This window comes from Castanea sativa, chromosome 1 (genome assembly GCF_040712315.1).
Source record: "Castanea sativa cultivar Marrone di Chiusa Pesio chromosome 1, ASM4071231v1".
Lineage (NCBI taxonomy): Eukaryota > Viridiplantae > Streptophyta > Magnoliopsida > Fagales > Fagaceae > Castanea > Castanea sativa.
In genome coordinates, this window is record NC_134013.1 from 16,189,879 (window position 1) to 16,215,588 (window position 25,710).

The window sequence follows — 25,710 nt, forward strand, 5'->3', positions numbered from 1 at the left end:
TCCAATTAATAAACCAAAATCTAATGGATTTTTCATGATTAATTAGCCAGCCAGCCCCTTTATCACATTTAGCATTAGTATTGCACAAGCTAGTCCAAACAATGGATTTTCTCTTAGTAGTGTTTTGGTTATTTGGGTATTTGCATTTAGTAATCACCCACTTATCCTCCGATCCAATTCGTAGTGCCTAATTGCTCTTTGATGAAGAGCTAGGTTCCATAATGCTTTTCCTAATTCTAATACCCCTTATCAAAGTGTTGAACACAAGGAAGAAGCAAGAGTAGAAGGTGGAGCTAGTTCAGAATCAACAAACATTGAATAAAAGCTACATAAACGATATTAGCTAGTGTTTGTACAGTAGATACGACTTGTAGCTTAGTGATTGTTTTATTTTGTAAGTGATTGCACGTGGGTGTGTTAGTTATTGTTGTATACTCACGTGTGAGAGTTAGTTTTTAGTCTGTTAGTAGCTTTTAGTTCGTTAGGCTTGCTCTATGTGGTATATAAGAGATTGTAATCTTGTTTCTGCTAATTAATATACATACAGAATTTCTTCATTCTGTTTCTGATATGGTATCAGAGCAAATTACCAAATCTTTCTAGGGTTTTGCTTTTCCTTCAATTCCTTATTCAATTTTCTCGAGAAAACACTCTGTTTTTGAGAAAATTTTCTTCCTTTTGTCAATAATGGCTTTTGCTGCTACAGCCACAACTACAATTGGTTCTGTTAATGGTTTTGTACCAAAAAATCCATCTTCTTCTTTGCAAGATTCACCAATGGATGATCCCCTATTCTTGCATCACATTGAGAGTCCAAGTTTAGTGTTTTTTACACAACCTTAATTGGTGGAGAGAACTACTCACCAAGAACAAATTGGGATTTATTGATGGGACTCTGACTCTCTCATCACCATTGATTTCTTCTCCCTCATTTGTGCAAGCATGGATTAGGTGTGACAACATGGTAGGAACCTAGTTAACCAAATCAGTCTCTTTGAAGCTTCAAGCAAGCATCATTTATGAAGATATTGCTCTTGAGATTTGGAATGACTTGAAGAATCATTTTGCCCAAACCAATGGACCAAGGGTATTCAATCTTTAAAAAGAAATTTCCGAATCACATCAAGGTGAGATGAACATTATAGATTTCTTTACTCAATTGAAAGTCTTTTGGGATCAATTGCAAAACCTTAGTCCATTTCCTTCTTGCACATGTGGAAAGTGTGTGTGTAATATCAACAAAAGGCTTATTGATTTGCAAGTTAGAGAATCTGTTATGAAGTTCTTAATGGGTGTGAATGACTCTTTTTCCCAAGTTAGAGCTCAGGTGTTGCTCATGGATCCTATTCCACCTCTTAGCAAGGTTTATTCTTTATTAATTCAAGAAGATACCCAGAGATCAATACCAAATGCAACTGTTGTTAAAGTATATTATACTGTTTTAGCTGCTAAGATGTCCACTGATCATGTCACTCATGGTTCCAATCTTGTTAATTTTAGTGGGAAGGGTAAGGATAGACCCATCTGCACTCACTGTGGTAAGACTGGTCACACTCTGGACAAGTGCTACAAGCTACATGAGTTTCCTCTAGGGTTTAAGTTCAAGAATAAACCTGCTATGGCACACCAAGTTTCTTCAAGTTCAAGTTCAGAAGTTGCTTCTCCAATGCATCAGTCTTCAGCCTTCACCCCTGAGCATTGTTAGCAGCTTCTAGCTTTGTTTGGTGCATCCAACTCTTCTCTTGCACTAACACCTCATGCCACAAATAGCTCAATGGGTAGTGTTGGATATTTTTATAAAAAATATCATATTTATTTTAATACTCATTTATGTGAATTGAGGAAATCAATTATCCCTTAATGTCAGATATGTTAATTGCTAAATTTTGAAAATTAAAATATAATTCAAAATTTGAATAATTATTGTCAATGGTTTTAATTAGGAAATCTCTGAAAATTAATGTGAATTTTAATACCATATATTGTCAGCTTTTAGTATACTTTCCATTCTAAACGTTTTGTATTCAAATGTTCTTATTTGAATATGACATAATAACGTTATATATGCAAGAATCTTCAGCACTTAAATGTACAGCTATTGCTAAATTATTTTATGTTATAATAAGTTACCATATATACACAAATGTTTACTATTTGGTTTAATAGAAAGTGATCAAATAGCTAGTAATTTTTTTTTTTTTTGGAGAGTAAACGGCAATAATGTTTGTAACATAAATTCAAAAAAAAGACTTTTGAAAAGTTATTGTAATAATGGGTCATTAAATGCTTGGCTTTATGATCCTTCCTTTTTTGTTTTTTGTTCTTAACGTACAAAAGGTTCTGACTCATTTAAAATTTTTAAAAGGAGATAGCAAACATTTTATTTCTTGGCTAAGGACAAGCACATGTCTGGAGAGAGAGAGAGAGAGAGAGAGAGAGAGAGAGAGAGAGAGAGAGAGAGAGAGAGAGAGAGAGAGAGTTTAATAGATATACACATATTTTTTAATTTTTTGAATTACAAAGCTGCAAACTTTTCAATAACAATTTTTTCCTTAAACACTTCTCATCTATTACTTCTTACTATTCACAAAAATATTCTATCTTTTTACAAAATTTTCTGGGAAAAGAAAGTACTATAGAGAGCTTATATCCTACGAGCAGTATAGGCTCGCAAGGATAATCAGCAAAGGTGGCTGGGCTGTTGTATCTTGGGGACAACGTGCAGAAACTATTTGTCTAACTACATCGGATATACCGTAGACGGCACGATTTGTCTCAAGACAGTGACTTGGTCCACGCCTCATCTCCGCCACCTTTTTTGGTAAAATCAAATTGTGTAATTTTCAAGGAAGATTTAGGTATTATCTCTCCTTTATATCCAACAGGTAGTGCAACCTCTTCTTACACCTCTACCAATGTGGCAATGGCAGGTATGGACTTTTCCCATAGTGTTTTTGCTGCACAAGTGGTCGATAGGAGGGCTTATGGTGGTAATACTTGGGTGTTGGACACTGGTGCCACTGATCACTTTGTATGTTCTGTTGATTTGTTAACCTCAATCACAGCTATTAGACAGTCCTTGGTTCAATTGCCTAATGGGGAATCAACTCAAGTGACTCACATTGGGACTGTTGTTCTTTCTTCTTCTCTTATTCTTAAGAATGTGCTTTGTGTTCCATCCTTTTCCTTCAATCTTTTGTCTATTAGTTCTTTGACTCAATCTCAGCCATATTGTTGTGTTTTTCTATCTGCTTACTGTTTTATTTAGGACCTTACTTCTTGGAAAATGATTGGGGTAGGCAAGGCACTTGATGGTTTATATCTATTGCAATTAGACAGCCGTAAACAATCTTCTAGCTCTTCACTTGCTGCCTTCTTAGCTGCTTACAACATCAATGGTGTTTTTGATCACTTCACTGCAGCTACTTCAACTCCTATATCTTCTTAATCTTCTTCCATTTGGCATGTCAGATTAGGCCACCCATCTGATGTTAAACTCAATAATTTGTCTCATGTAATTCCTTCTTTGAAACCTTCATGTAATAAACATTGTCAAATCTGTCCTATGGCAAAATCTAAGAGATTACCTTTTCCTTTTCATAATAAAATCAATTCTTGTGCTTTTGATTTGATTCATGTGAATGTATGGGGACTATATTCTACTCCTACTTTAGATGGCTTCAGGTATTTTTTTTTAACTATTGTAAATGATGCTACAAGAGCAACATGGCTATTTTTTATGAAGTCCAAATCTGAAGTTAGGCAGTTATTTTCTTCTTTCTATACTATGGTTCGTACACAATTTGGCCTTAAAATCAAAGCAGTTTTAATTGATAATGCGAAGGAGTTTGACATGTTTGATTTTTTCAATTCTCATGGAATCATCCATCAACTTAGCTGTGTTTACACTCCACAACAAAATTCTGTTGTGAAGAGGAAACATCAGCATCTTCTTTGCATTGTTAGAGCTTTGCAAATTCAATCCCAACTTCCCATTAAATTTTGGGGTGATTGTATTTTACATGTTGCCTATCTCATTAATAGGCTTCCTTCCCCTTTGTTGCATGATAAAACACCTTTTGAACTCCTTTTTCACAAGCTGCCAGATTATTCTCTTCTTAAAGTTTTTGGTTGCTTGTGTTTTGCATCCACTATCTCTCATACCAGAACCAAATTTTCTCCGAGGGCAAGGAAGTGTGTTTTTCTTGGCTTTCCTTTTAATGTTAAAGGATATAGGTCTTTGACCTTGACTCTTATACTGTTTTTGTTTCTAAGGATGTCATTTTTCATGAAAATGTTTCCCATTTGTTTTAGGTTCTTGCAGTTCTGTTCAACATCCTACTTCCTTACCTCTGCCCTGTGTTCTTGATATTAATCCTATTTTTGATCCTATAATTCAATCTAAATCCACTTCTGCTATGCCTCATGATTCCATCATCCATATTCATCATTCTCTTGATGATGATCTACTTGATAAGGTTCCTACAGAACCCCCTGATCCTATTGTTGATCCTATTCCTCTTAGAAGGTCTTCTAGAGCTGTCAAACAACCTTCCTACTTACAGGCTTATCACTGCAACCAGGTATCTTCTATTCTTGCTGCCTCTCCTTCCCAATTGGGTACTTCTCATCCACTTTCTTCCCATCTTTCTTATCAACACCTCTCTCCTTCTTACAAATCGTTTTGTTGTTCCATTTCTTCCCTTGTTGAGCCTACTTATTATTACCAAGTTGCTTTTGATCCCAAGTGGCAACAGGCCATGGTTGCTGAGATAGCTGCCTTTGAGGAAAATCACACAAGGACCTTGACCCCCTGCCTGCTGGTAAGAAGCCTATAAGGTGTAAGTGGGTGTATAAAATTAAGTATAAGGCTGATGGTTCAGTTAATAGGTACAAGACTAGGTTAGTTGCTAAAGGCTTTACACAAAAAGAGGGTGTGGACTACTTTGAGACCTTTTACCCTATGGCTAAAATGGTTTCTGTCAAAGTGTTTTTTACTGTGGCTGCAATTCAGGCCTAGTTTCTTAGTCAATTGGATGTGAATGATGCCTTTCTTCATATTGATTTGGATGAAGAGGTTTATATGGCTCTTCCACAAGGGTTTCATAGCCAGGGGGAGGTGGTTTGTAGGCTGAATAAGTCCCTATGTGGCCTTAAACAGGCTTCTAGGCAATGGTTTGCCAAGTTTTTTGGAACTTTGATTCAGCTTGGCTTCATTTGATCCAAAGCTGATTACTCTTTGTTTAGTAGAAGACAAGGTGATGTTTTTATGGTTCTTTTGGTATATGTGGATGATGTCTTAATAGCTTGTAATGATAAGGTTGAGATAGACAGATTCAAGCTTATGCTAGATGACAAGTTCAAGCTCAAAGACTTAGGTGACTTGAAGTACTTTCTTGGGCTGGAGGTTGTTAGATCAGACAAAGGTATTGTTCTTTGTCAAAGAAAGTGCACTCTTGAAGTACTCAATGATGCTGGTATGCTAGGATGTAAGTTAGCTAAGACACCTATGGAACAAAGTCTCAAATTAAGTAAATTGGAAGGGGAAGAGCTTAAAGATCCTAGCAGCTATAGAAGATTGATAGGCAGGTTGTTGTATTTGACAATCACAAGGCCAGACATCACTTTTGCTGTCCATAAGCTCAGCTAATACATGTCTAGACCAAGAAAGCCACATCTAGATGCAGCCTATGGAATCTTACAATATATGAAGAATGAACCAGGAAAGGGTCTTATGTTCTCTTCTAAGACAAATTTACATTTGAAGGGGTTTGCAGATGTTGATTGGGCTTCATGTTTTGACATAAGGAAGTCTGTGACAGGGTATAGCATCTTCATTGGAGATTCCTTGGTGTCTTGGAATTCTAAGAAGCAGTCCACGGTTTCAAGATCTTCAGCAGAAGCTAAGAATAGGGCCATGACAGTTGCTACATGTAATTGTATGGATTTTATACTTCCTCAAAGACATTGGAGTTAAACATGATAAAGAGGCATTGCTGTTTTGTGACAGTCAGGCAGCATTGCATATTGGTTGCAATCCTATTTTCCACAAAAGAACAAAGTACATTGAGATAGATTGTCATGTATTCAGGGAAAGGTTTTGGAGAGGGTTATGAAGCTAAATCATGTGAGGACTCACTGCCAATTAGTAGACATGCTTACCAAGGCATTGGGTTACAATCAGTTTTCTAATCTTGTTGGCAAGATGGGAATAATAAACATACACCACCAGCTGCTCTTGAGGGGGAGTATCAAAGTGTTGAACACAGGGAAGAAGCAAGAGCAAAAGGTGGAGCTGGTTCTGAATCAACAAACATTGAATAAAAGCTATATAAATGACATTAGCTAGTGTTTGTACAGTAGAAACCACCTATAGCTTAGTGATTGTTTTATTTTGTAAGTGATTGCACGTGGGTGTGTTAGCTATTGCTGTATACTCACGTGTGAGAGTTAGTTTTTAGTCTGTTATTAGCTTTTAGTTCATTAGGCTTGCTTTGTGTTGTATATAAGAGATTGTAATCTTGCTTTTGCTAATTAATATACATACATAATTTCTTCATTCTGTTTCTGATACCCCTTGCTTTTAGGTCTAGTAACAGTGTCCCAATTGACAATGTTTTACTTTTTCTTTTCCTTGCTATCGTCCCTAAGGAAACCTCTATTATGCTCGTCCATTAACTTGTATACCCTACTTGGTAGTTAGCCAGATTGCATTAAGTGTGTGGGAATAGTTGTCATTACCGAATTTGCAAGATCGAGTCACCCTGCCAACGAGAGCTTATCCTCTCATCAGTGATGATTGGAACTCCCAAGTATTTTCCAAGACTGATGATTTCAACAACATGAGCAACAACAGTTCAAATTCACATCTAGCAATTATTCTAGAACAATTATTATACTGTAAAGAATATAACATTGTTGCAAACTGGGTATAATGAAACAGAACAGAAGCACATCAATAATCTGTTTAGAGTCTTCATAAAGGAACCAAAAACAAAAATCAGCAGTACAGTTGGATAGTACGTGTTTTATTAAAATAGGTGCAGACTCTAAGTTGAAGAAAACAATGTTAGGCACCTGTTAATCGAGCAATAATTTCATTTATGTACTTATCTGAACTTCCACCCTCATCCACTGCTTCCTTGGCAAACTCTTTCCACTGCTTAGCATTCTTCTTAATCTCCTCTGCTCTCTCCCCATGCATGACTTCACTGATGCATCTGTCAATTTCTTCCCTAGTAGCAAGATTATTCTCATTTACCTTTGGTTGAACGCCCACTGCCCAAACTTTCTCGACAAAATATGCATTAGTCATTTGATCTAAAAACTGTGGCATTCCCACCATTGGGACTCCAAAGCTTATTGCCTCAACAGTGGAGTTCCATCCGCAATGTGTTATAAAGCATCCCAGAGCATGATGGGCCAACACCTCCAACTGTGGGCACCATGTCACCAACAATCCTTTTCCTGCTGTCTCCTCCATAAAGTTATTAGGGAGATTGCTATCTTCGGTTATCTTCACCACCCATAAGAAGTTGTAGCTAGTTTGCCTTAGGGCCCATGCCATTTCAGTCATCTGTTCAGCATTCAAACTTGCAACACTGCCAAATGAAACGTACACCACTGAACCAGGTTCCTTTGTGTTAAGCCAACTCATGCATGACTCACTTTTTGGCTTATAGAGGTTGAAACCATAATCTGTGTCGTCGTCCACCCTCTTGTCCAGATAAAAAGATGGCACGGTTGGTCCAATAGTCCTAACAGGCCAGAGATTGGCCATCCATTTTACAACCTACACTTTCCCAAATTTATTTTGTCAAAAGTTAATATGAAAAAACTGTGATGATAATGAATTTAAATCGTATAATTTAGGTCTGCATACAGATTTGAGTTTTGGCAGATCATGGTTCATCTATATCCAAGCTTCCACAACATGTATTAAAATTTCCATTCAAATTACATTTCTATCAGATTTGACGAAACCTATTAGATCATGAAATAATTTATCATAACCAAATTGAATAAGTAGATTATCAATTTACAAATAAGATGTAAATAGGTCCGTATGAATCTGGATAATGCATCCATTGATATAACTGCATATGTAATCCTATGACAAGTACTCACATGCATGTGTGTCAGACTTAGACAGTTTTGAATGAATTGAAGTAAATTCTATGTATGAACCTCTTGTAAATGGATTTAACAGATTGATCATCTTTATTGGACTTGTGGATTAAGAACACTATCAAAATCGCATATTGATAGTTGTGCCAATCAACTAACGTCCAGATCTTAAGGATTGGAACTTCAAAGAAAGAAGTGGATAAAGAAAATTTAAGAATATATTAACTGTCTCACTAATATTTCAATGCACTGAAAAAGAGTCAGAAAGTATAGTACCAAACTCACCTCTTCTTCCAACTTATCAAAGGAGTTAAAAAGGACCCAATCCGCTTGCTCAATGTTGCTGAATTGGTTCAATATGAGCCTGACTACAGGGGGGTACGGTCCTGTATCTGAACCAAGAGATGACAAGTTTGGAAATCCAGGCTTTGGTAGTCCAGGCATTGAAAATGCAGGAATGGTTAGTTGCTCGCCAGATAGCTCCACATGCATTGGATAGTAGCTGGCAATGGCAGCACATGGTTGAGTGAAGAATGCAGCACCAGCAACACCTAGTTGCTTGGCCATATTCAGAGCCCATGGTAAATTAGCATCATACACTAGGCACTTCACAGGGTACTTGGAGTTCTCAAGTTTCTTGATGAGGTCAACTAAGCCCCGTTTGCCACTAGCTTCAAACCTCTCAAGGAAGCCCTTAAACCCACCTGGTCCCCTAATCCCACCTTCAATGCAGTCATCATATATTGGTTCAATTGTAACTGATCCAGCCCCAGTTTGCATGGACTTACTGACAGAAAGCAAGGCTGCTACTGTGATTTTGAGCCCTTTCGAAGCCAAACGTTTAGAAAATTGGAGCATTGGATTTATATGGCCTTGTCCATGGAAGGGGAGAACCACAACATGAGCACTGTAAGCTCTTTCTTCCTCCATTTCTCTTTAGATTTTTTTTTTTTACCTGCATTATTTCCTGAGCTGATATAATGTTGGCTTTGTATAGAGGTCATAGAGACAAATATGAAAATTTTATAAGATTGATTTCTTAGCAGATGACCATATAACTGGCCAAGTAGATCCAAGCAAGGAATGCATCATCAAATGCAAGAGTAGAGGTAATGCATGTCTCTCCCGTACCTCATGAGGGTTCAACTCGGCAAAAGGCGGCATTGTGAAAGAACATATGTAAAAGTAAAACAACTCTGAGCCTCTAAAGCTCAATTCACAGAAAGGGTATCTCATATTTCCATATACATCTCCAAATTTTCAATAACTAAACTAGCTGCCTAGTTCCACTTGTCAAATGGAAAGTACAATTTACAAAAAGGGAGCTACAAATGATGTTTGATGAAGATGTCATCATTGTTGTCATGGTGCTACAAACAATGCCGTGCCACCAATATGCATCAAAATCTGTATGATGTGAAACGAAGGTAGATAACCAGCCTTATGTGCAACTCATTTTTGACAAAGCATTAACTAGTTCTGTGCGAACAACATGCTGGTAGATTAGTTTTTTGTTGGTGCAAACAATGTTACAACATTTTTATCAAAGCTAAACTTGGTAAGGTTTCTTGTCAAAAAAAAAAAAAATCTAAAATTCTAGTCCTGCCTATCTATTAAAAATAAAAAATAAATATTGGTAGCTAAACTTGGTAAAGTTTCTTGTGGAAGAATAATTTAGATCTAGATCTAAATTTCAACTCTGCCTATCTATTAAAAAAAAAACCTAGTAGCTAAACTTGGAATACCAAGATTTAAAAGCCACTAAATTTCTACCCTTCTTTATGTTCACTCTGTTTCTTTAGTGTTTAAATTGCAAATAACAATCATAAACTATCATCTCAAACAAGTAATTTGCCATTAATTTAATGGCAATGAACTCACTAGACGCCATCTAATACTGTAGTACAAGTAGCCAGAAAAAGAGTCTCAAAATAGTATCATATATATGGTTAAAAGAACAGAATGAAAGTATCAAAAGCAAGGACAAAGGAGGCCCTGGCTCACAGGTCAAAGCATAGCCCTATTGTAAACAATCAAAAACTAATGACAAAATAATAGGACGATCTATAAATCTAAAGATTAAAAAGAAAACGCACTCTGATTAAAAAGGAGCAAAAGTGACCAATTCTAAACCAATGAAAATAGTAGTCCGGAAAAGAGAGAGAGAGAGAGAGAGAGCTTACCAAACTGTCAAACCAAAAACCCTTTTGAATCAGCTTTCTAATTCTCCACCAACTCCAAACCAAACCAATGAAGGAAGAAAGAAAGAAGGCAGGTCCCAGTCTACGAGTTTAGTTTAGTCACAACGGTCAAAGGTGCTTTACTATCACGTGCTGCTGTTTCATTTACCAATGCACTGACAACACGTGACTCTCTTGAAAGAGTATGGAGTGGAGTCAGCTGAGTGTGTTGTCGGAACCCACGTGTAGCAGGGCATGCATTTATTGGGGTTTCAAACTTCCGATCTTCAACACTAAAATTTTAGCTCGGTCGTTAAAAATGAGCTTTTTCGCTGCTTACAGTTTATAATGCTTCAATCCAAAGTTTTTTGCCGATCACACTGCTTGAAATAAACCTTGCTTGTACTGCAATTATGGTTTCATTGGACTCGTCCAAATCACTTGTGTCTAATAGTCTTTGTCTCTGCCATTCAACTACATGATTTCGCTAAGACGTACTTGTATAATTGATACGAGAGACAGAGAAACAATTTGGGCGGATTTGGAGAGAAACAAAGGAATAAAAATAAGTAGACCGCGCCCACACACACACACACACACACATATATATTTTATGAACCAATTTTACATTTTTGCCCAAAACTCTCATCCATCTTTTACATTCGTGTGGGCATAAAAGTAAAATTACATATATTTTTCTTTTGGTTTCCTTTCTCTAGACTTCTCTTTTCTTTTTTCTTTCCACCCATATTCTACGTGTTCGTTTGAATACTGCTTATTTTCCTGAAAACTAAAAACTGAAAAAAAAAAAAAAAAAATTTCTTGTTACTGTTTACTACTGTTCATTGGCCTAAAGACACTATTCATGGGAGTGCATTAAGCGCTGGTTAAAAATAAAAAAAATCGTCTGAAACGCAAATGTCCAAAACGTGGATGTGATCCAAACAAACACTACATATGAGAGAATTATTTTTTTCTCCTCTCTCATCTCATTTATTTATTTCTTTTCCAGTGGCAGAACTAGGAATTTATATTTAGAAGGCCAAACATAAAACTAAACAACTAATTTTTTCTCTGTGTATATATTAACTATATCAACACTAATAGTAATGTACATACAATTTAATAATCAAGACCCAAAAGTGCATTATTTCTGAATTATTGTCTTCTAAGTTTGTTCATGAACCTAGATTTTTCAAATTAAATTATCACCCATTGTGGTGGGCTTTTTTGTGTTTTTGGGCTGGATTGCCTCCTACTGTACTGGGTCCAAGTATTCTGGATAAGAGAGTCGGGACCGGCCTAATTGTAACTCACTTTGGTCCGGTTTGCGCACAAACTATGTCTTTGTTTGTCAAAACTATTGTCATATGCCCACGACAGGTGAAACTGCCGCAGAAGGAAGTTTTGGCGGAATGGGTGCAACAAAACAATGATAAGCGAGATACGTTATTGTTAGGCAAACTAAATAAACAATCTTTCACTAAAATAAAAGAAGAGAACGGGTTATAAAAGTAATAATAAAGGCTGGAGGAGAAAATATAGCAATAATTAGTAAAGTTAAAGAAGAATATGACTAGTTTGCCACATTTAGTTTAGTTACGGGGCTATAGCCAAGGAGGGAACCATTTCCTCAATGTGGGTAACCTCGTAGGAGTATCCTGCCGCGGAAATTACACACTTTGAGGGAGCGGACCTGAATGGCTTGTACTTGAAAATGTTTCTTAGCAGAGGGTTGGCTTTTAAAAGGGTGAGAAGGAGAAAACCCATTAGTGCATGCCTGCCATTCTAATCTCTCTTCCTCTTCTAACACTTAGTTTCTTTCCCCTGTTTTTTTTTTACTATTTCAATTTTCCGTTTTTTGTTTTCTCTCTTTTCTCTAGTACTTTCTTGTGTGGCATGATGGTGATCACTCTCATGGTGATTGTTACCATTTTCCCCCCTCTTTACTGTGCACAGAAAAGGCTATTTATATATTACCTACCGCGACTGTTTCTTTACCATTTTACCCCTTAACAACCTTTGTCTGGTCTAAGTGTCCTTGCCGACCACCACTAGTTTGTAAGTGCCTTAGCCTACCACCACTTACCTGTGCTAGCTGTGACACTTCCCATTAACAGACAAAGAATGTTATTTTGTTTGTTTGCTCACCGCGGCCTTCTTATTTGCCATGGTGTAAGTGTTTTCCCTTCCTATCTCTCATGACATGCACCTAGTGGTTCCAACTCATTCTTCCTCTTTTGGGTAGTATGTCATCCCAGCATGACATTTCCCCTAAAAGAGCTTAAGCAGGAACCCCAGAATAGGCTTCCCCTTCCCCCCACCTCTAGACCATACCCTCTCTTACCTTTGACCCATGACCCACCACTCCTGTATTAGCTAGGTATAGGCTGATAGGGCTTAGGTCTTGTGTGTGCTCCATTTCTTGTGTGTGCTCCATTTCTTGTGTACGCTTAGACCTGTCTGCTGCTCATAAGTTTGCCGTGGTCTGGGGCTCATTTGTGTGTTCTGCCGCCCACCCTTGACCTCTTATGGCATGAATCGTCTGGTCTTTCATTCTTTATTGATTTGTTTCTTTCCAAGGACTGGGCCTTTCTTGGGCTTCTCCTTTAAGTCCATTTCTTGCTTCACCCGTAATTTTGTTGTCATTCCTACCACATCATTCTGCTATTCCTGCCACGGAATTATTGGACTCGTGTTTGCTGGGCCTTTTTGGGCTTGCTGCCCTGCCTTATTTCAATGACTTCGTAAGTTCATTCATGTCACTTTGGGCTTTCCCAATCCGTTACATTGCGTATGGGTTCCTTTGTCCCATTTCTTTCTCCTTGGGCATCCTTGGCCCATTTGCTTTCTTTGGGCATCCTTGGTCCATTTTCTAATTCTGCATTCCCATGGGCACTTTGCTAACTCTTTTGAGCTTCTTTAGTCCAATTACTTTATCCTTAATCCTTGGGGCTGGTGGGCTTTTCATCAATCCCTTTCTTTCTTACTTCATTACATTGGGCCTGCTGTTGCCCATTCTTGCTTTTCTTTATTGCATAATACCCATGAGTTTACTACTTCCTCCCATGGGTTCCTCTAAGCCCATTTGCTTTTCTTAAAACCCATTTATTTATTTTATGGGTCTGTGATTCATTATTCCTGCTATTAATGGTTTCATCCTATCAATCCACTAACTCTATTCTTGCCCATATTGTTGGGCTTCTTCCTATTGGTGGGCTTTTTCGAAAAATGAGCCTTAACACCCATTAAACATAATGACTAAATTTTAAAAAATATATATACTGATAATTTGAAGATTGCTAAATAAAAAGACAAACAATAATTTAAATTTCAATATAAAAAAAAATCTAATAACTACAACCAAATACATGTTATATTATTTTTTATATAAATTAAATGATAAAAATAATATATTTTAATCATATACATTTATATTGTTTTGATATATTGATCATTTTAATTTTTTAAAGAACAAATAAACATATGAAAAGTCAAATCAAACAAAAATGAAAATAAAATAAAAGTACACGATAAAGTGGGAGTAACTTACACGGCTACATCCTTTTGTATAAATAATTTGAAACACACACGTGTCTATCTAGTGAAGGAGGATAATTGCTTGCAAAGTGTTATGTCCACAATATTTTTACAACAATTTCATAACAAATTCTAAATGGTAAGTTGTTACTGATTCTAATTTTAATCTAAAACTTTAATAACTTTTTTTCCATTCGTAACAACTAATAACAACTTGCCACTTAAAATTTGTTGTAAAAATATTGTGAATATAACATTTTCTTATTAAAATAACTCCACTATATATACTATTTTTTTTCATATATTTTGGGGGAGGGCAAGGCCCCCTTCGGTCTCAATGTGGCTTTGCTACTATTCTTTTCTTTTCTCTTCCCTTGTTTGCAACCAAACAAAGAATAAGGGTGAAGCTTGTGTCCAATGCCTTTCTGCACTAAACACAATACGATTCGGATACGTGTCTATTTTTGGACATATATCTACATGCAAAAAGAGAACTGGACACAAGTGATATCCATAAACTAACACCAATCTCTCTCCTCCCCAAACTCTCTCAAGTCAAGTCTTCTCTAGAGGTACCAATATGTAGTGGCTAATGGCTATAAACATAACATCCACTCAAAACAATCCTTTTTTACTAGTTTAATAATCTCTACCAAGTTGGGGGAAGGACAAAGCACAATTTCCCTAGACACCAGTTTCTCTAGGGTCCCAAGTGTTGACTAGTTTAAATTTTTCTTCTTCCATAGTTAGAGCCCCTTGATTACACTTTGGTATGGGTGGAGATCTATCCAATTATTAAACCAGAAGTTAATGGTTTTTTAACGATTGATTAGCCAGCCTGCCCCTTTATCACATATAGCATTAGTATTGCACAAGCTAGTCCAAACAATGGATTTTCTCCTTGTAGTGTTTTGGTTATTTTGGTATTTGCGTTTGAGAGTAATCACCCACTTATCCTCCGATCCAATTCGTAGTGCCTAATTGCTCTTTGATGAAGAGCTAGGTCTCTTAATGCTTTTCCTAATTCTAATACCCCTTGCTTTTAGGTCTAGTAACAGTGTCCCAATTGACAATGTTTAACCTTTTCTTTTCCTTGCTATCGTCCCAAAGGAAACCTCTATTATGCTCGTCCATTAACTTGGATACTCTACTTGGTAGTTAGCCAGATTGCATTAAGTGTGTGGGAATAGTTGTCATTACCCAATTTGCAAGATCGAGTCACCCTGTCAACGAGAGCTTAACCTCTCATCAGTGATTATTGGAACTCCTAAGTATTTTCCAAGACTGATTATTTCAACAACATGAGCAACAACAGTTCAAATTTTCATCTAGCAATTATTCTAGAACAATTATTGTACTGTAAAAAATATAACATTATTGCAAACTGGGCATAATCAAACAGAACAGAAGCACATCAATAACCTGTTTTGAGGCTTCATAAAGGAAACAAAAATAAAAATCAGCAGTACAGTTGGATAGTACATGTTTGATTGAAATAAGTGCAGACTCTAAGTTGAAGAAAACAATGTCAGGCACCCGTTAATTGAGCAATAATTTCATTTATATACTTATCTGAACTTCCACCCTCATCCACTGCTTCCTTGGCAAACTCTTTCCACTGCTTAGCATTCTTCTTAATCTCCTCTGCTCTCTCCCCATGCATGACTTCACTGATGCATCTGTCAATTTCTTCCCTAGTAGCAAGATTATTCTCATTTACCTTTGGTTGAACGCCCACTGCCCAAACTTTCTCGACAAAATATACATTAGTCATTTGATCTAAAAACTGTGGCATTCCCACCATTGGGACTCCAAAGCTTATTGCCTCAACAGTGGAGTTCCATCCGCAATGTGTTATAAAGCATCCCAGAGCATGATGGGCCAACACCTCCAACTGTGGGCACCATGTCACCAACAATCCTTTTCCTGCTGTCTCCTCCATAAAGTTATTAGGGAGATTGCTATCTTCGGTTATCTTCACCACCCATAAGAAGTTGTAGCTAGTTTGCCTTAGGGCCCATGCCATTTCAGTCATCTGTTCAGCATTCAAACTTGCAACACTGCCAAATGAAACGTACACCACTGAACCAGGTTCCTTTGTGTTAAGCCAACTCATGCATGACTCACTTTTTGGCTTATAGAGGTTGAAACCATAATCTGTGTCGTCGTCCACCCTCTTGTCCAGATAAAAAGATGGCACGGTTGGTCCAATAGTCCTAACAGGCCAGAGATTGGCCATCCATTTTACAACCTACACTTTCCCAAATTTATTTTGTCAAAAGTTAATATGAAAAAACTGTGTTGATAATGAATTTAAATTGTATAATTTAGGTCTGCATACAGATTTGAGTTTTGGCAGATCATGGTTCATCTATATTCCAAGCTTCCACAACATGTATTAAAATTTCCATTCAAATTACATTTCTATCAGATTTGAGGAAACCTATTAGATCATGAAATAATTTATCATAACCAAATGGAATAAGTAGATTGTCAATTTACAAATAAGATGTAAATAGGTCCGTATGAATCTGGATAACGCATCCATTGAAATAACTGCATATGTAATCCTATGACAAGTACTCACATGCATGTGTGTCAGACTTAGACAGTTTTGAATGAATTGAAGTAAATTCTATGCATGAACCTCTTGTGGATGGATTTAACAGATTGTTCATCTTTATTGGACTTGTGGATTAAGAAACACTATCAAAATCGCATATTGATAGTTGTGCCAATCAACTACCGTCCAGACAAATAATCGGATTGGAACTTCAAAGAAAGAAGTGGATAAAGAAAATTTAAGAATATATTAAATGTCTCACTAATATTTCAATGCACTGAAAAAGAGTCAGAAAATATAGTACAAAACTCACCTCTTCTTCCAACTTATCAAAGGAGTTAAAAAAGGACCCAATCCGCTTGCTCAATGTTGCTGAATTGGTTCAATATGAGCCTGACTACAGGGGGGTATGGTCCTGTATCTGAACCAAGAGATGCCAAGTTTGGAAATCCAGGCTTTGGCAGTCCAGGCATTGAAAATGCAGGCATGGTTAGTTGCTCGCCAGATAGCTGCACATGCATTGGATAGTAGCTGGCAATGGCAGCACATGGTTGAGTGAAGAATGCAGCACCAGCAACACCTAGTTGCTTGGCCATAATCAGAGCCCATGGTAAATTAACATCATACACTAGGCACTTCACAGGGTACTTGGAGTTCTCTAGTTTCTTGGAGCATTGGATTTATATGGCCTTGTCCATGGAAGGGGAGAGCCACAACATGAGCACTGTAAGCTCTTTCTTCCCCCATTTCTCTTTAGATTTTTTTTTTTTTTACCTGCATTATTTCCTGAGCTGATATAATGTTGGCTTTGTATAGAGGTCATAGAGACAAAGATGCAAATTTTATAAGATTGATTTCTTAGCAAATGACCATAAAACTGGCCAAGTAGATCCAAGCAAGGAATGCATCATGCAGTGCACGAGTAAATGTAATGCATGTCTCTACTGTACCTCATGAGGCTTCAACTCCACAAAAGGCGGCATTGTGAAAGAACATATGTAAAAGTAAAACAACTCTGAGCCTCTAAAGCTCACTTCACAGAAACGGTATCTCATATTTCCACATACACCTCCAAATTTTCAATAACTAAACTAGCTGTCTAGTTCCACTTGTCAAATGGAAAGTACAATTTACAAAAGGGAGCTATAAATGATGTTCGATGAAGATGTCATCATTGTTGTCATGGTGCTACAAACAATGCCGTGCCACTAATATGCATCAAAATCTGTATGATGTGAAAGGAAGGTAGATAACCAGCCTTATGTGCAACTCTTTTTTGACAAAGAATTAACTAGTTCTGTGGAGACAACATGCTGGTAGATTAGTTTTTTGTTGGCGCAAACAATGCTACAACATTTTTATTAAAGCTTAACTTGGTAAGGTTTCTTGTCAAAATAAAAAAAATCTAAAATTCTAATCCTACCTATCTATCAAAAATAAAAAATAAATACTAGTAGCTAAACTTGGTAAAGTTTCTTGTCGAAGAATAACTTAGATTTAGATCTAAATTTCAACTCCGCCTGTCTATTTAAAAAAAAAAAAAAAAACGTAGTAGCTAAACTTAGAGGGCGTTTGGTTTCAACGTCCACATCCTGCGTTTACGTTTTCGTTTTGTTTTTTGTTTTTTTTTTTTTCAGCGTGTCTGTCACTGTTCATTGGCCATGAACAGTGATTTTATGCCAATGAACAGTACTTTTTACACATTTAAAAATTATTTTGCTACAGTATTTTCAGTTTTCAGCAATAAGTTCTATCCAAACAGACTCTTAGTATACCAAAATTTAAAAGCCACTAAATTTCTACCCTTCTTATGTTCACTCTGTTTCTTTAGTTTGTAAATTGCAAATAACAATCATAAACTATCATCTCAAACAAGTAATTTGCCGTTAATTTAATGGCAATGAACTTACTAGACTCCATCTCATACTGTAGTACAAGTAACCAGAAAAAGAGTCTCAAAACAGTATCATTATCATATATGGTCAAAGCCTAGCCCTATTGTAAACAATCAAAAGCCAATGACAAAATAATAGTACGATCTATAAATCTGAAGATTAAAAAGAAAACGCACTCTGATTAAAAAAGAGCAAAAGTGACCAATTCTAAACCGATGAAAATAGAGAGAGAGCTTACCAAACTGTCAAAAACAAAAACCCTTTTGAATTAGTGCTCTAATTCTCCACCAACCCCCAACCAAACCAATGTTAAGAAGAAAGAAAGAAGGCTGGTCCCAGTTGACCAGTTTAGTTTAGTCACAACTAAAAGGTACTTTACTATCACGTGCTGCTGTTTCTTTGAGCCAATGCCCTGACAACACGTGGCTCTCTTGAAAGAGTATGGAGTGGAGCCAGCTGAGCGTGTGGTCGGAACCCACGTGTATCAGTGCATGCATTTATTGGGTTTCAAACTTTCAATCTACAAACATAAATATTTTGGCTCTGTTGTTTAAACTGAGCTTTTTCACTGTTTACAGTTTATAATGCTTCTATCCAAAGTTTTTAGCTGATCATCACACTGCTTGAAATAAACCTTGCTTGTACTGCAATTAAGGTTTCATTGGACTCGTCCAGGGGAGTCCAAATCACTTGTCTCATAGTCTTTGTCTCTGCCATTCAACTACATGATTTAGCTAAGACGTACTTGTAAAATTAATAAGAGACACACAAACAATTTGGGCGGATTTGGAGAGAAACAAAGGAATAAAAATATGTAGACCTCACATATTTAATTTTTATGAACCAATTTTACATTTTTGTCCATAACTCTCGTCCATCTTTTACATTCGTATGGGCATAAAAGTAAAAGGGAAATGGTGCTTGTTAATATTTCATTTTTTGTGTTTTATTTAAAAAGAGGAAAAAAAGCTGTCAAACAAATTGCCAAAAAAAATGTCAAAAACTGAAAAAGTGTTAAAAGTTGAAAAAATTACATAAAAAATTACTCAAAATGTGTTGTTAATAGACACTTTACAGTGCCCGTTAACCCAACCCTAAGTAAAATTATATATATATTTTTCTTTGGGTTTCCTTACTCTAGAGTTCTCTTTTCTTTTCTCATCCCCTCCTTATTCAACCACATATAAGAGAATTATTTTCCTTTCTTTTCTCTCATCTCCTTTCTTTTGTTGGAGAAAAATTCTAATCCTCTCTTTGTCTATGCGTGAATTAAAATATATAACTACCAAGTAATAACAATATTATGGAAATAAAAAATTTCAGTAAACATCACATAAACATAACCACACAAGAACACCAACTCTTACGTGGAAACTCCTCAAGTGTAGAGAGAAAAAACCATAAGGCAGCTCTAAAAAATATCCGCTCTGAAAAATATCCACTATAAAATAGAGATTACAATTATCAAATTTATACTAAACTTGAGTCACAATAAATTAGATATACAATAAATAAATCTCAAAGAGTAAGTATAATCTCACCATAAAGCCAGTAGCAAAATCTTCCTCTGAATACTCTAACTCTTCATAGTTGTAGCACTCAAAAACTCTTTGAGAACTCTACCAATTTATCTTCCTTGGGTGTAACTTGAACAAAGAAAAAATGTCTCTATTTTCTTTTTCACCCTCTCACACTTTCACTGTGTTTTTCTCTATCTCTTCAGACTGCACCTCCTAAAGCTCTCACTTGTGTTTTCTTAACGGCCGAATGGCTCTCTTGCTTCAGCTCTTCACACAAGGTTGAATCACCCTTGCCTTTTTGCTTCACCCAATTTTCTTTCTTCCTTCAGCGTGTTAGACACACCAGAGTCAAGTCTCGTTAAGAGGCATGGCTAACTTGAAGACTTTTGGAAGTAAGCTCATAAATTAGCTTTGACAAGGCATGTGGGCTGGACCACACGGTTGCACCCAACATCCTTTACCTATTTCTTTTCCAGCGGCGGAACCAAAAATTTATATTTAAGAGGCAAAATATAAAACTAGACAATTAATTTTTTGAAATCATATTACGAGGAATTAAAAAAACTGTAAAAAAAATTTCAATTCTTGATAAAATTTTTTAAAAAAATGGTATATTATTGTGTGCACTTGAGACACACATTAGTTAAATCCTATATTAATTATATCCATACTAATAGTAATGTACATACAATTTAATAATTAGAACCCAAAAGTGTATTATTTCTAAATTACCGTCTCCTAAATTTGTCCATGAACCTAGATTTTTCAAATTAAATTATCACCGATCAATATCAATATATATATAAAAGCAGAGACCTCATGCAGAAGTGCACGAGGTTCTGCCATGTGGCGCTTTGTATGAGTACTTTTTCGTTTAGCCTTTCACCTTCTATCTTCTTATCAATGATTAGTTAAAGCCATAAATGTAAAAAATTAAGAGATTTGGTTCTACTCCTCTTTCCAACTTCTTGAATTCTTCCACTTCTAATTTCATTAATTTAAGAAATGAAAGTTTTTCTCCATTCAATGTTAGTTTTCATGTTCTTTTATATATTCTAGTTTCACAAAATATCAAAAGACCAAAAGAAAAATAGGACTGGAGAGATAGAGAGACAAAGAGTTAGAAATTAGTGTCTAAAAGAGTATGAAATTGTCTTTAGTTTCAGGTGCATATGCTCTAAACTCCTTAACAACACTATCAAAGCTTGATACAATGCTTTCATAACATTAAGGGTTTCTAAAACGTATGTGTTTTTTGTTTTTATTTATATTTTTAGAAAGTGTTTAATCTTTGTAAGTGATTAAGGTACTCAGATGTAAGTAAAATTAAATGTAAGATACGAAATAGTATAAGTTTATATTTCCTTGTTCAATTATTGTTTTATTTTTAATCTCTTGGCATGTATATTTAGCTTTAAGAATTAGAAACTATAAACCTTAAATCTTAAATGTTTAGCCTTCAAAATTTCATGTGTTTTCTTTAAAAAAGAAAAGAAAAGGAAATAATAAAAAATTTTATATTGGAAACGATCAAATGTAAGAACTAAATATACATGTACACCGAATCAAACAAAAAAGGGCATATAGTGCCATTTTTAGACTCTAATTAATTATGGTTACTTATGCATATATCGTGTTACAATTTTTTTTTCCATTCATTATTTTAGTGACGTATAATACATAATCGAAATTAATTTTTCAAACATTATAACACATAAGTATTATAAAATAACTAATAATGAACACACGCATCACGTGGGACATCCACTAGTTAAATATAATGACTAAATTAAAAAAAATTCTAAATTTAAAGATTACTAAATAAAAGAAAAGCAATCATTTAAATTTCAATATATAAAAAAAATAATCTAATAACACAACCAAATACATGATATATTATTTTTTATATAAATTAATTGATAAAAATAATATATTTTAATCATATACATTTGTAAGGACCAAAAATTCTACCAGGTATTAAAGCCACCTCAAAACTGAAAGTGGATCCAATCACCCTAGGCCCAAAACAAAGAATTTTTAGAGAGGGAACAAAACAATAACCGATAGATATGTCCCAAGGATACCATTTAACATATAAGGAAGAAGAAAACACACTCCCACAAGCTTGCCCGATGAGGAATCTATTACATTCAACTATCCATGTTCCTACTATTTTCAGAGTTCTTTCTCTCTCTTTTTCGCCCCCCTCTCTCTAGCCTCTTTCACCTTTATCTATACTCCTTTATCTATACTCCTTTCTCCTTACATCTCCAATGTCAATCTCCCAATTAACCCCCTTCTTATGTTGACACTTGTCCGATTGCTTGTAGAATGTGGTAGAAAGGAACTAACGAGCTGTGATTCGCACTGTTCAGGTTACCTCTACATTAATGTGGCTAATAAAACTCTTGTTCCTCGTTTAATGCGGCCAAGAAACTAAGTACAGAGCATTCAATGCGGAGTCCACAGGCTATCTACCCTCAAACCAGATATTTTCTCTCTCTTTGCCATATATCACCAGTCTACCATTTATACTTCTCCATGCAACCTCGTCCTTGGGTCCTCGGCCCTCATCCTAACTAAAATCTCTTTCGTTCCTTGATCTTCATCCTTGGTCCTCGGCCCCCCACAACATTTATAATGTTTTGATATATTGATTATTTTAATTTTTTAAGAAAAAATGAACATATGAAAAAAAAAAAAAATCAAATGATACAAAATGAAAATAAAACAAAAGTCCACGGTAAAGAGGGAGGGAGTAACCTCCATGACTCCACACTTGCTTTAGTTTTGTAGAAAAGATTTTAACCACATACATCTCCCTCCTCCCCAAACTCTCTCAAGTCAAGTCTTCTTTAAAGAGACCAATCTCTCCTCCCCAGATGCTCGAGTCAAGTCTTCTCTAGAGAGAATTCTAGTGAATACTTTGAGATCAAATATGCTACAGTGTTTCAGGGAACGGAAAAAAGCCATAGCCCAAACAGAGGAGAGTTTCTACTTGGAAAATGGGGGGCTGATGTTGGAGCAGCTTATCACTTCTTTTGATGGCAAACACAATTCCTTTCGGATATTTTCCAAACAAGAGCTCGAAAAGGCAACAAATGACTACCATGTGGATGGAATACTATATAAGAGTTTCCAATATATAGCATACAGAGGAACCCATGATGGTCGTGAAATATTTGTCAAGAAGTTTACCTCAAGCTCATTACAGACGTACAAAACACTGGGTTGCACCGACACGCCATTTTTGGCATCGTGTCGGTGTCCGACACGTATCGGACACCGGAACCGGTACGATTCGCCGGACTCCGGTGTCCAAGCAGTGTCTCTTTTTTTTTTTTTTTTCGCTTCTCCGACACGGCACCGACACGGCTCCGACGCGGCGCCGACGCGGCTCTGACGCGGCGCCGACACGGCAGCAGTGGAAAAAAAAAAGAAAAAAGAGAAGAAAATCGCAGATTCTCAAGTCAGACCGAAACCCACATCTCAGATTCTCAATTTCTCACTTCTCAACCCACCCACCCTCCCTCGACCTCTGCTCGCTGCCGCCGCCGCCGTTGCCCTCTGTCCATCGCCGGAGCTAGATCGGGCCGATCGGCGAGCTCCATAGACGTCGCCGCCGTGCCCGGTCCCTCCCGATCTCTCTCTCTCTCGGCGTGGACATCAGGTCCCCGACCTCCATTAACGTCCCGTCTCTCTCTCTGTTGTTGTTGTTTTTTTTTTTATTTTATTTTCTTTTAGATATTTGGCCGGTGACGTTTGGGTCATTGGGTGAACGGATCAGTTATAAATAGTCACTTATTATAAGTGACTATTTATAAGCACAACGTGCTTTTGCTTTTTTTTTTTTTTTTTTTTTTTTAAATCCCACTATCACTGTCACTTTGTGAGTGTGGGATATAATGTAATGTTATTATTGTCATTATGTGCCAAATATAATGTTGTTAATTGTTATAATATAATATTGTTATTTCTATAGTTTTATTAATTTATTAAAGTTAAACTTAAATATTATAGATGATTTTACTAAAATAAATACTGAAAGTATAAATTGAAAATGAATATGATAGCTTTTGAATGTAGCTTATTTAAACTTTTGGTTTGTACTTTAAACATTTTATGTGTATTATTGTACTACTTTGAGTGTTAGTTTACTTATTTGTAGTTCTTAGATAATTTAAATTCTAGACATAAACGTATTTTATGACTAAAAATATGCCTAAATATAAAATTTAATTAATTATTTAATTGCCGTGTCCATGCCGTGTCGTGTCCTTGTTTTTCAAAAATTGCCGTATCGCCGTATCAGTGTCCGTGTCGTGTCCGTGTCCGTGTCCGTGTCCGTGCATCATAGACAAAACATGGTGCATAAATGAGATAGCGGTTGTGTCCCAAATGAACAACCACAACAACGTTGTTAAGTTCTTCGGTTGCTGCTTAGAGACTGAAATCCCAACGTTGGTGTATGAATTTGTAGAAAATGGAAATCTCTCTGATCATATCTTTGATGATCGTCGATTGCTAACATGGGAAAGCAGGCTTAGAATAGTGACTGAAGTGGCACATGCAATTGCATATGTTCACATGGGAAGACCTAAGACTATTGTCCATCGGGATATAGAGTCAAGAAATATTTTCTTGGATCAAAACTATGTTGCCAAAATTGCCGAGTTTGGTTTCTCATTACCAATTCCTTTGGACAAAAAATATGTAGATGCCGAAGTTGTGGGGGCTGTTGGGTTCATTTCTCCAGAATCACACTATACCGGCCGATATAGAGAGAAGAGCGATGTTTATAGCTTTGGAGCTGTCTTGTTTGAGGTTTTAACAGGAAAGAGATCGTGGAACATATTACATAATGAGTTTGAAGTTCCTGAAGAAAATTGCAGAGGAGAAAGTTCACTTGTAGGGGTCCAACGTTGCAGTTGGGATGAGATTGAAAGCAACATCCAATCCTACTTGAAGGCTAATCTGTTGGATGGAGGAAACAGGAAGCAACAAATTGAATGTGCAGAGCTTGCACAAAGATGTCTCAAAATGAATTCTGATGAGAGGCCTACCATGAAGGAAGTTACACAATCTCTTAGAGATATCAAAAGGCTTCTAGATACTCCAACCTGAATTTGTAATCCTGTCTCATTAATAAATGCATCATTTAATAAAATCTAGTTCATGAGGATAACATCTATGACTCTTTGCTTTGAGTAGTTAGAGCACTTGCAGCAGTGGAGCTAAATAGCTATATAGCAATTTTAGTTCCACCAAAACACCAAAAAGAAGCATGCAGCAGTGGAGCTAAATCTATTTTTTTTTAGCTCATTGCTACAGTGCACATCTATCTATAGATGTGCACTGTTCATGAGAGCTAAAAAAAAATTAATTTTTTATTTTGCGTTCACATTACTTTTTTATTGTGATGTTTTTATTGTAGTGAGATGTATTATTTTATTGTGGTAGATGTATTATTTTATTGTGGTAGATAGATGTGCTTCTCTATCATATTCATATAAGAACATTTATAAATCATTCTTCAATGAGTGGCAAGCAGGACAATATGGATTGTATACTGCCTAGAAGCAACATTGCCCGGCAAGGAAAGTACTCATGCCTTTTATTCAGAGAAAATAAAAGAGCAGAACATAATTCAACGGGGAAAGGAAAAAGAAATAAAAGATAACGATGATAGATTTCGTCTCTTTACTTTCTTTTTAAAACCTGCAGATTGAGAATAATATAATTTTCAGTTTATTTTTTTTCTTCAGTTAATTTTCCATTCTAAATTGTGAAGCAAACGTTATGTAAAATATAAGCACAATAAATCCAACAAAAACTGAAGCCGCACACCTGGCTTGCAATTCAAATCAGAAACTGGAATTATCAAT

At 36.1% G+C, this 25,710-nt stretch overlaps 2 protein-coding genes and 1 pseudogene across 3 annotated transcripts; 1 reads left to right on the forward strand and 2 right to left on the reverse strand.

Moving 5' to 3' along the window:
* Window positions 1-6,893: 6,893 nt before the first annotated feature.
* Window positions 6,894-10,403, reverse strand: LOC142639024 (UDP-glucosyl transferase 74CD1-like). 2 transcript variants are annotated; one of them, XM_075813115.1, is made up of 3 exons: window positions 10,311-10,403; window positions 8,413-9,082; window positions 6,894-7,792 (listed from the first exon to the last, which is right to left on the reverse strand). In XM_075813115.1, the coding sequence occupies exons 2-3, from the start codon at window positions 9,055-9,057 to the stop codon at window positions 7,070-7,072; spliced, it is 1,368 nt and encodes a 455-aa protein (XP_075669230.1). In that variant the 5' UTR covers window positions 9,058-9,082; window positions 10,311-10,403; the 3' UTR covers window positions 6,894-7,069. The 2 variants fall into 2 exon arrangements, with proteins under 2 accessions (XP_075669230.1, XP_075669238.1); XM_075813123.1 differs by having other exon boundaries at window positions 8,413-9,094; window positions 10,311-10,400.
* Window positions 10,404-15,206: 4,803 nt separating this feature from the next.
* On the reverse strand, window positions 15,207-17,924 carry LOC142607889 (UDP-glycosyltransferase 74E2-like; annotated as a pseudogene).
* Window positions 17,925-22,269: 4,345 nt separating this feature from the next.
* LOC142620020 (non-functional pseudokinase ZED1-like) lies at window positions 22,270-24,955 on the forward strand. The gene is made up of 2 exons (XM_075793491.1): window positions 22,270-23,139; window positions 24,138-24,955. Exons 1-2 carry the CDS (start codon window positions 22,764-22,766, stop codon window positions 24,947-24,949), a joined length of 1,188 nt encoding a protein of 395 aa, XP_075649606.1. The 5' UTR covers window positions 22,270-22,763; the 3' UTR covers window positions 24,950-24,955.
* The last annotated feature ends 755 nt before the right edge of the window (window positions 24,956-25,710 follow it).

What these genes read in the sequence shown, in the direction of transcription:
- LOC142639024 (XM_075813115.1), bottom strand. Translation starts at nt 9,057, where the DNA reads ATGGAGGAAGAAAGAGCTTACAGTGCTCATGTTGTGGTTCTCCCCTTC. An exon ending in TTGATAAGTTGGAAGAAGAG is followed by an intron (nt 7,793 to 8,412) that starts GTGAGTTTGGTA and finishes GGGAAAGTGTAG; the next exon opens with GTTGTAAAATGGATGGCCAA.
- LOC142620020 (XM_075793491.1), top strand. Translation starts at nt 22,764, where the DNA reads ATGCTACAGTGTTTCAGGGAACGGAAAAAAGCCATAGCCCAAACAGAG. An exon ending in GTACGATTCGCCGGACTCCG is followed by an intron (nt 23,140 to 24,137) that starts GTGTCCAAGCAG and finishes TCGCCGTATCAG; the next exon opens with TGTCCGTGTCGTGTCCGTGT.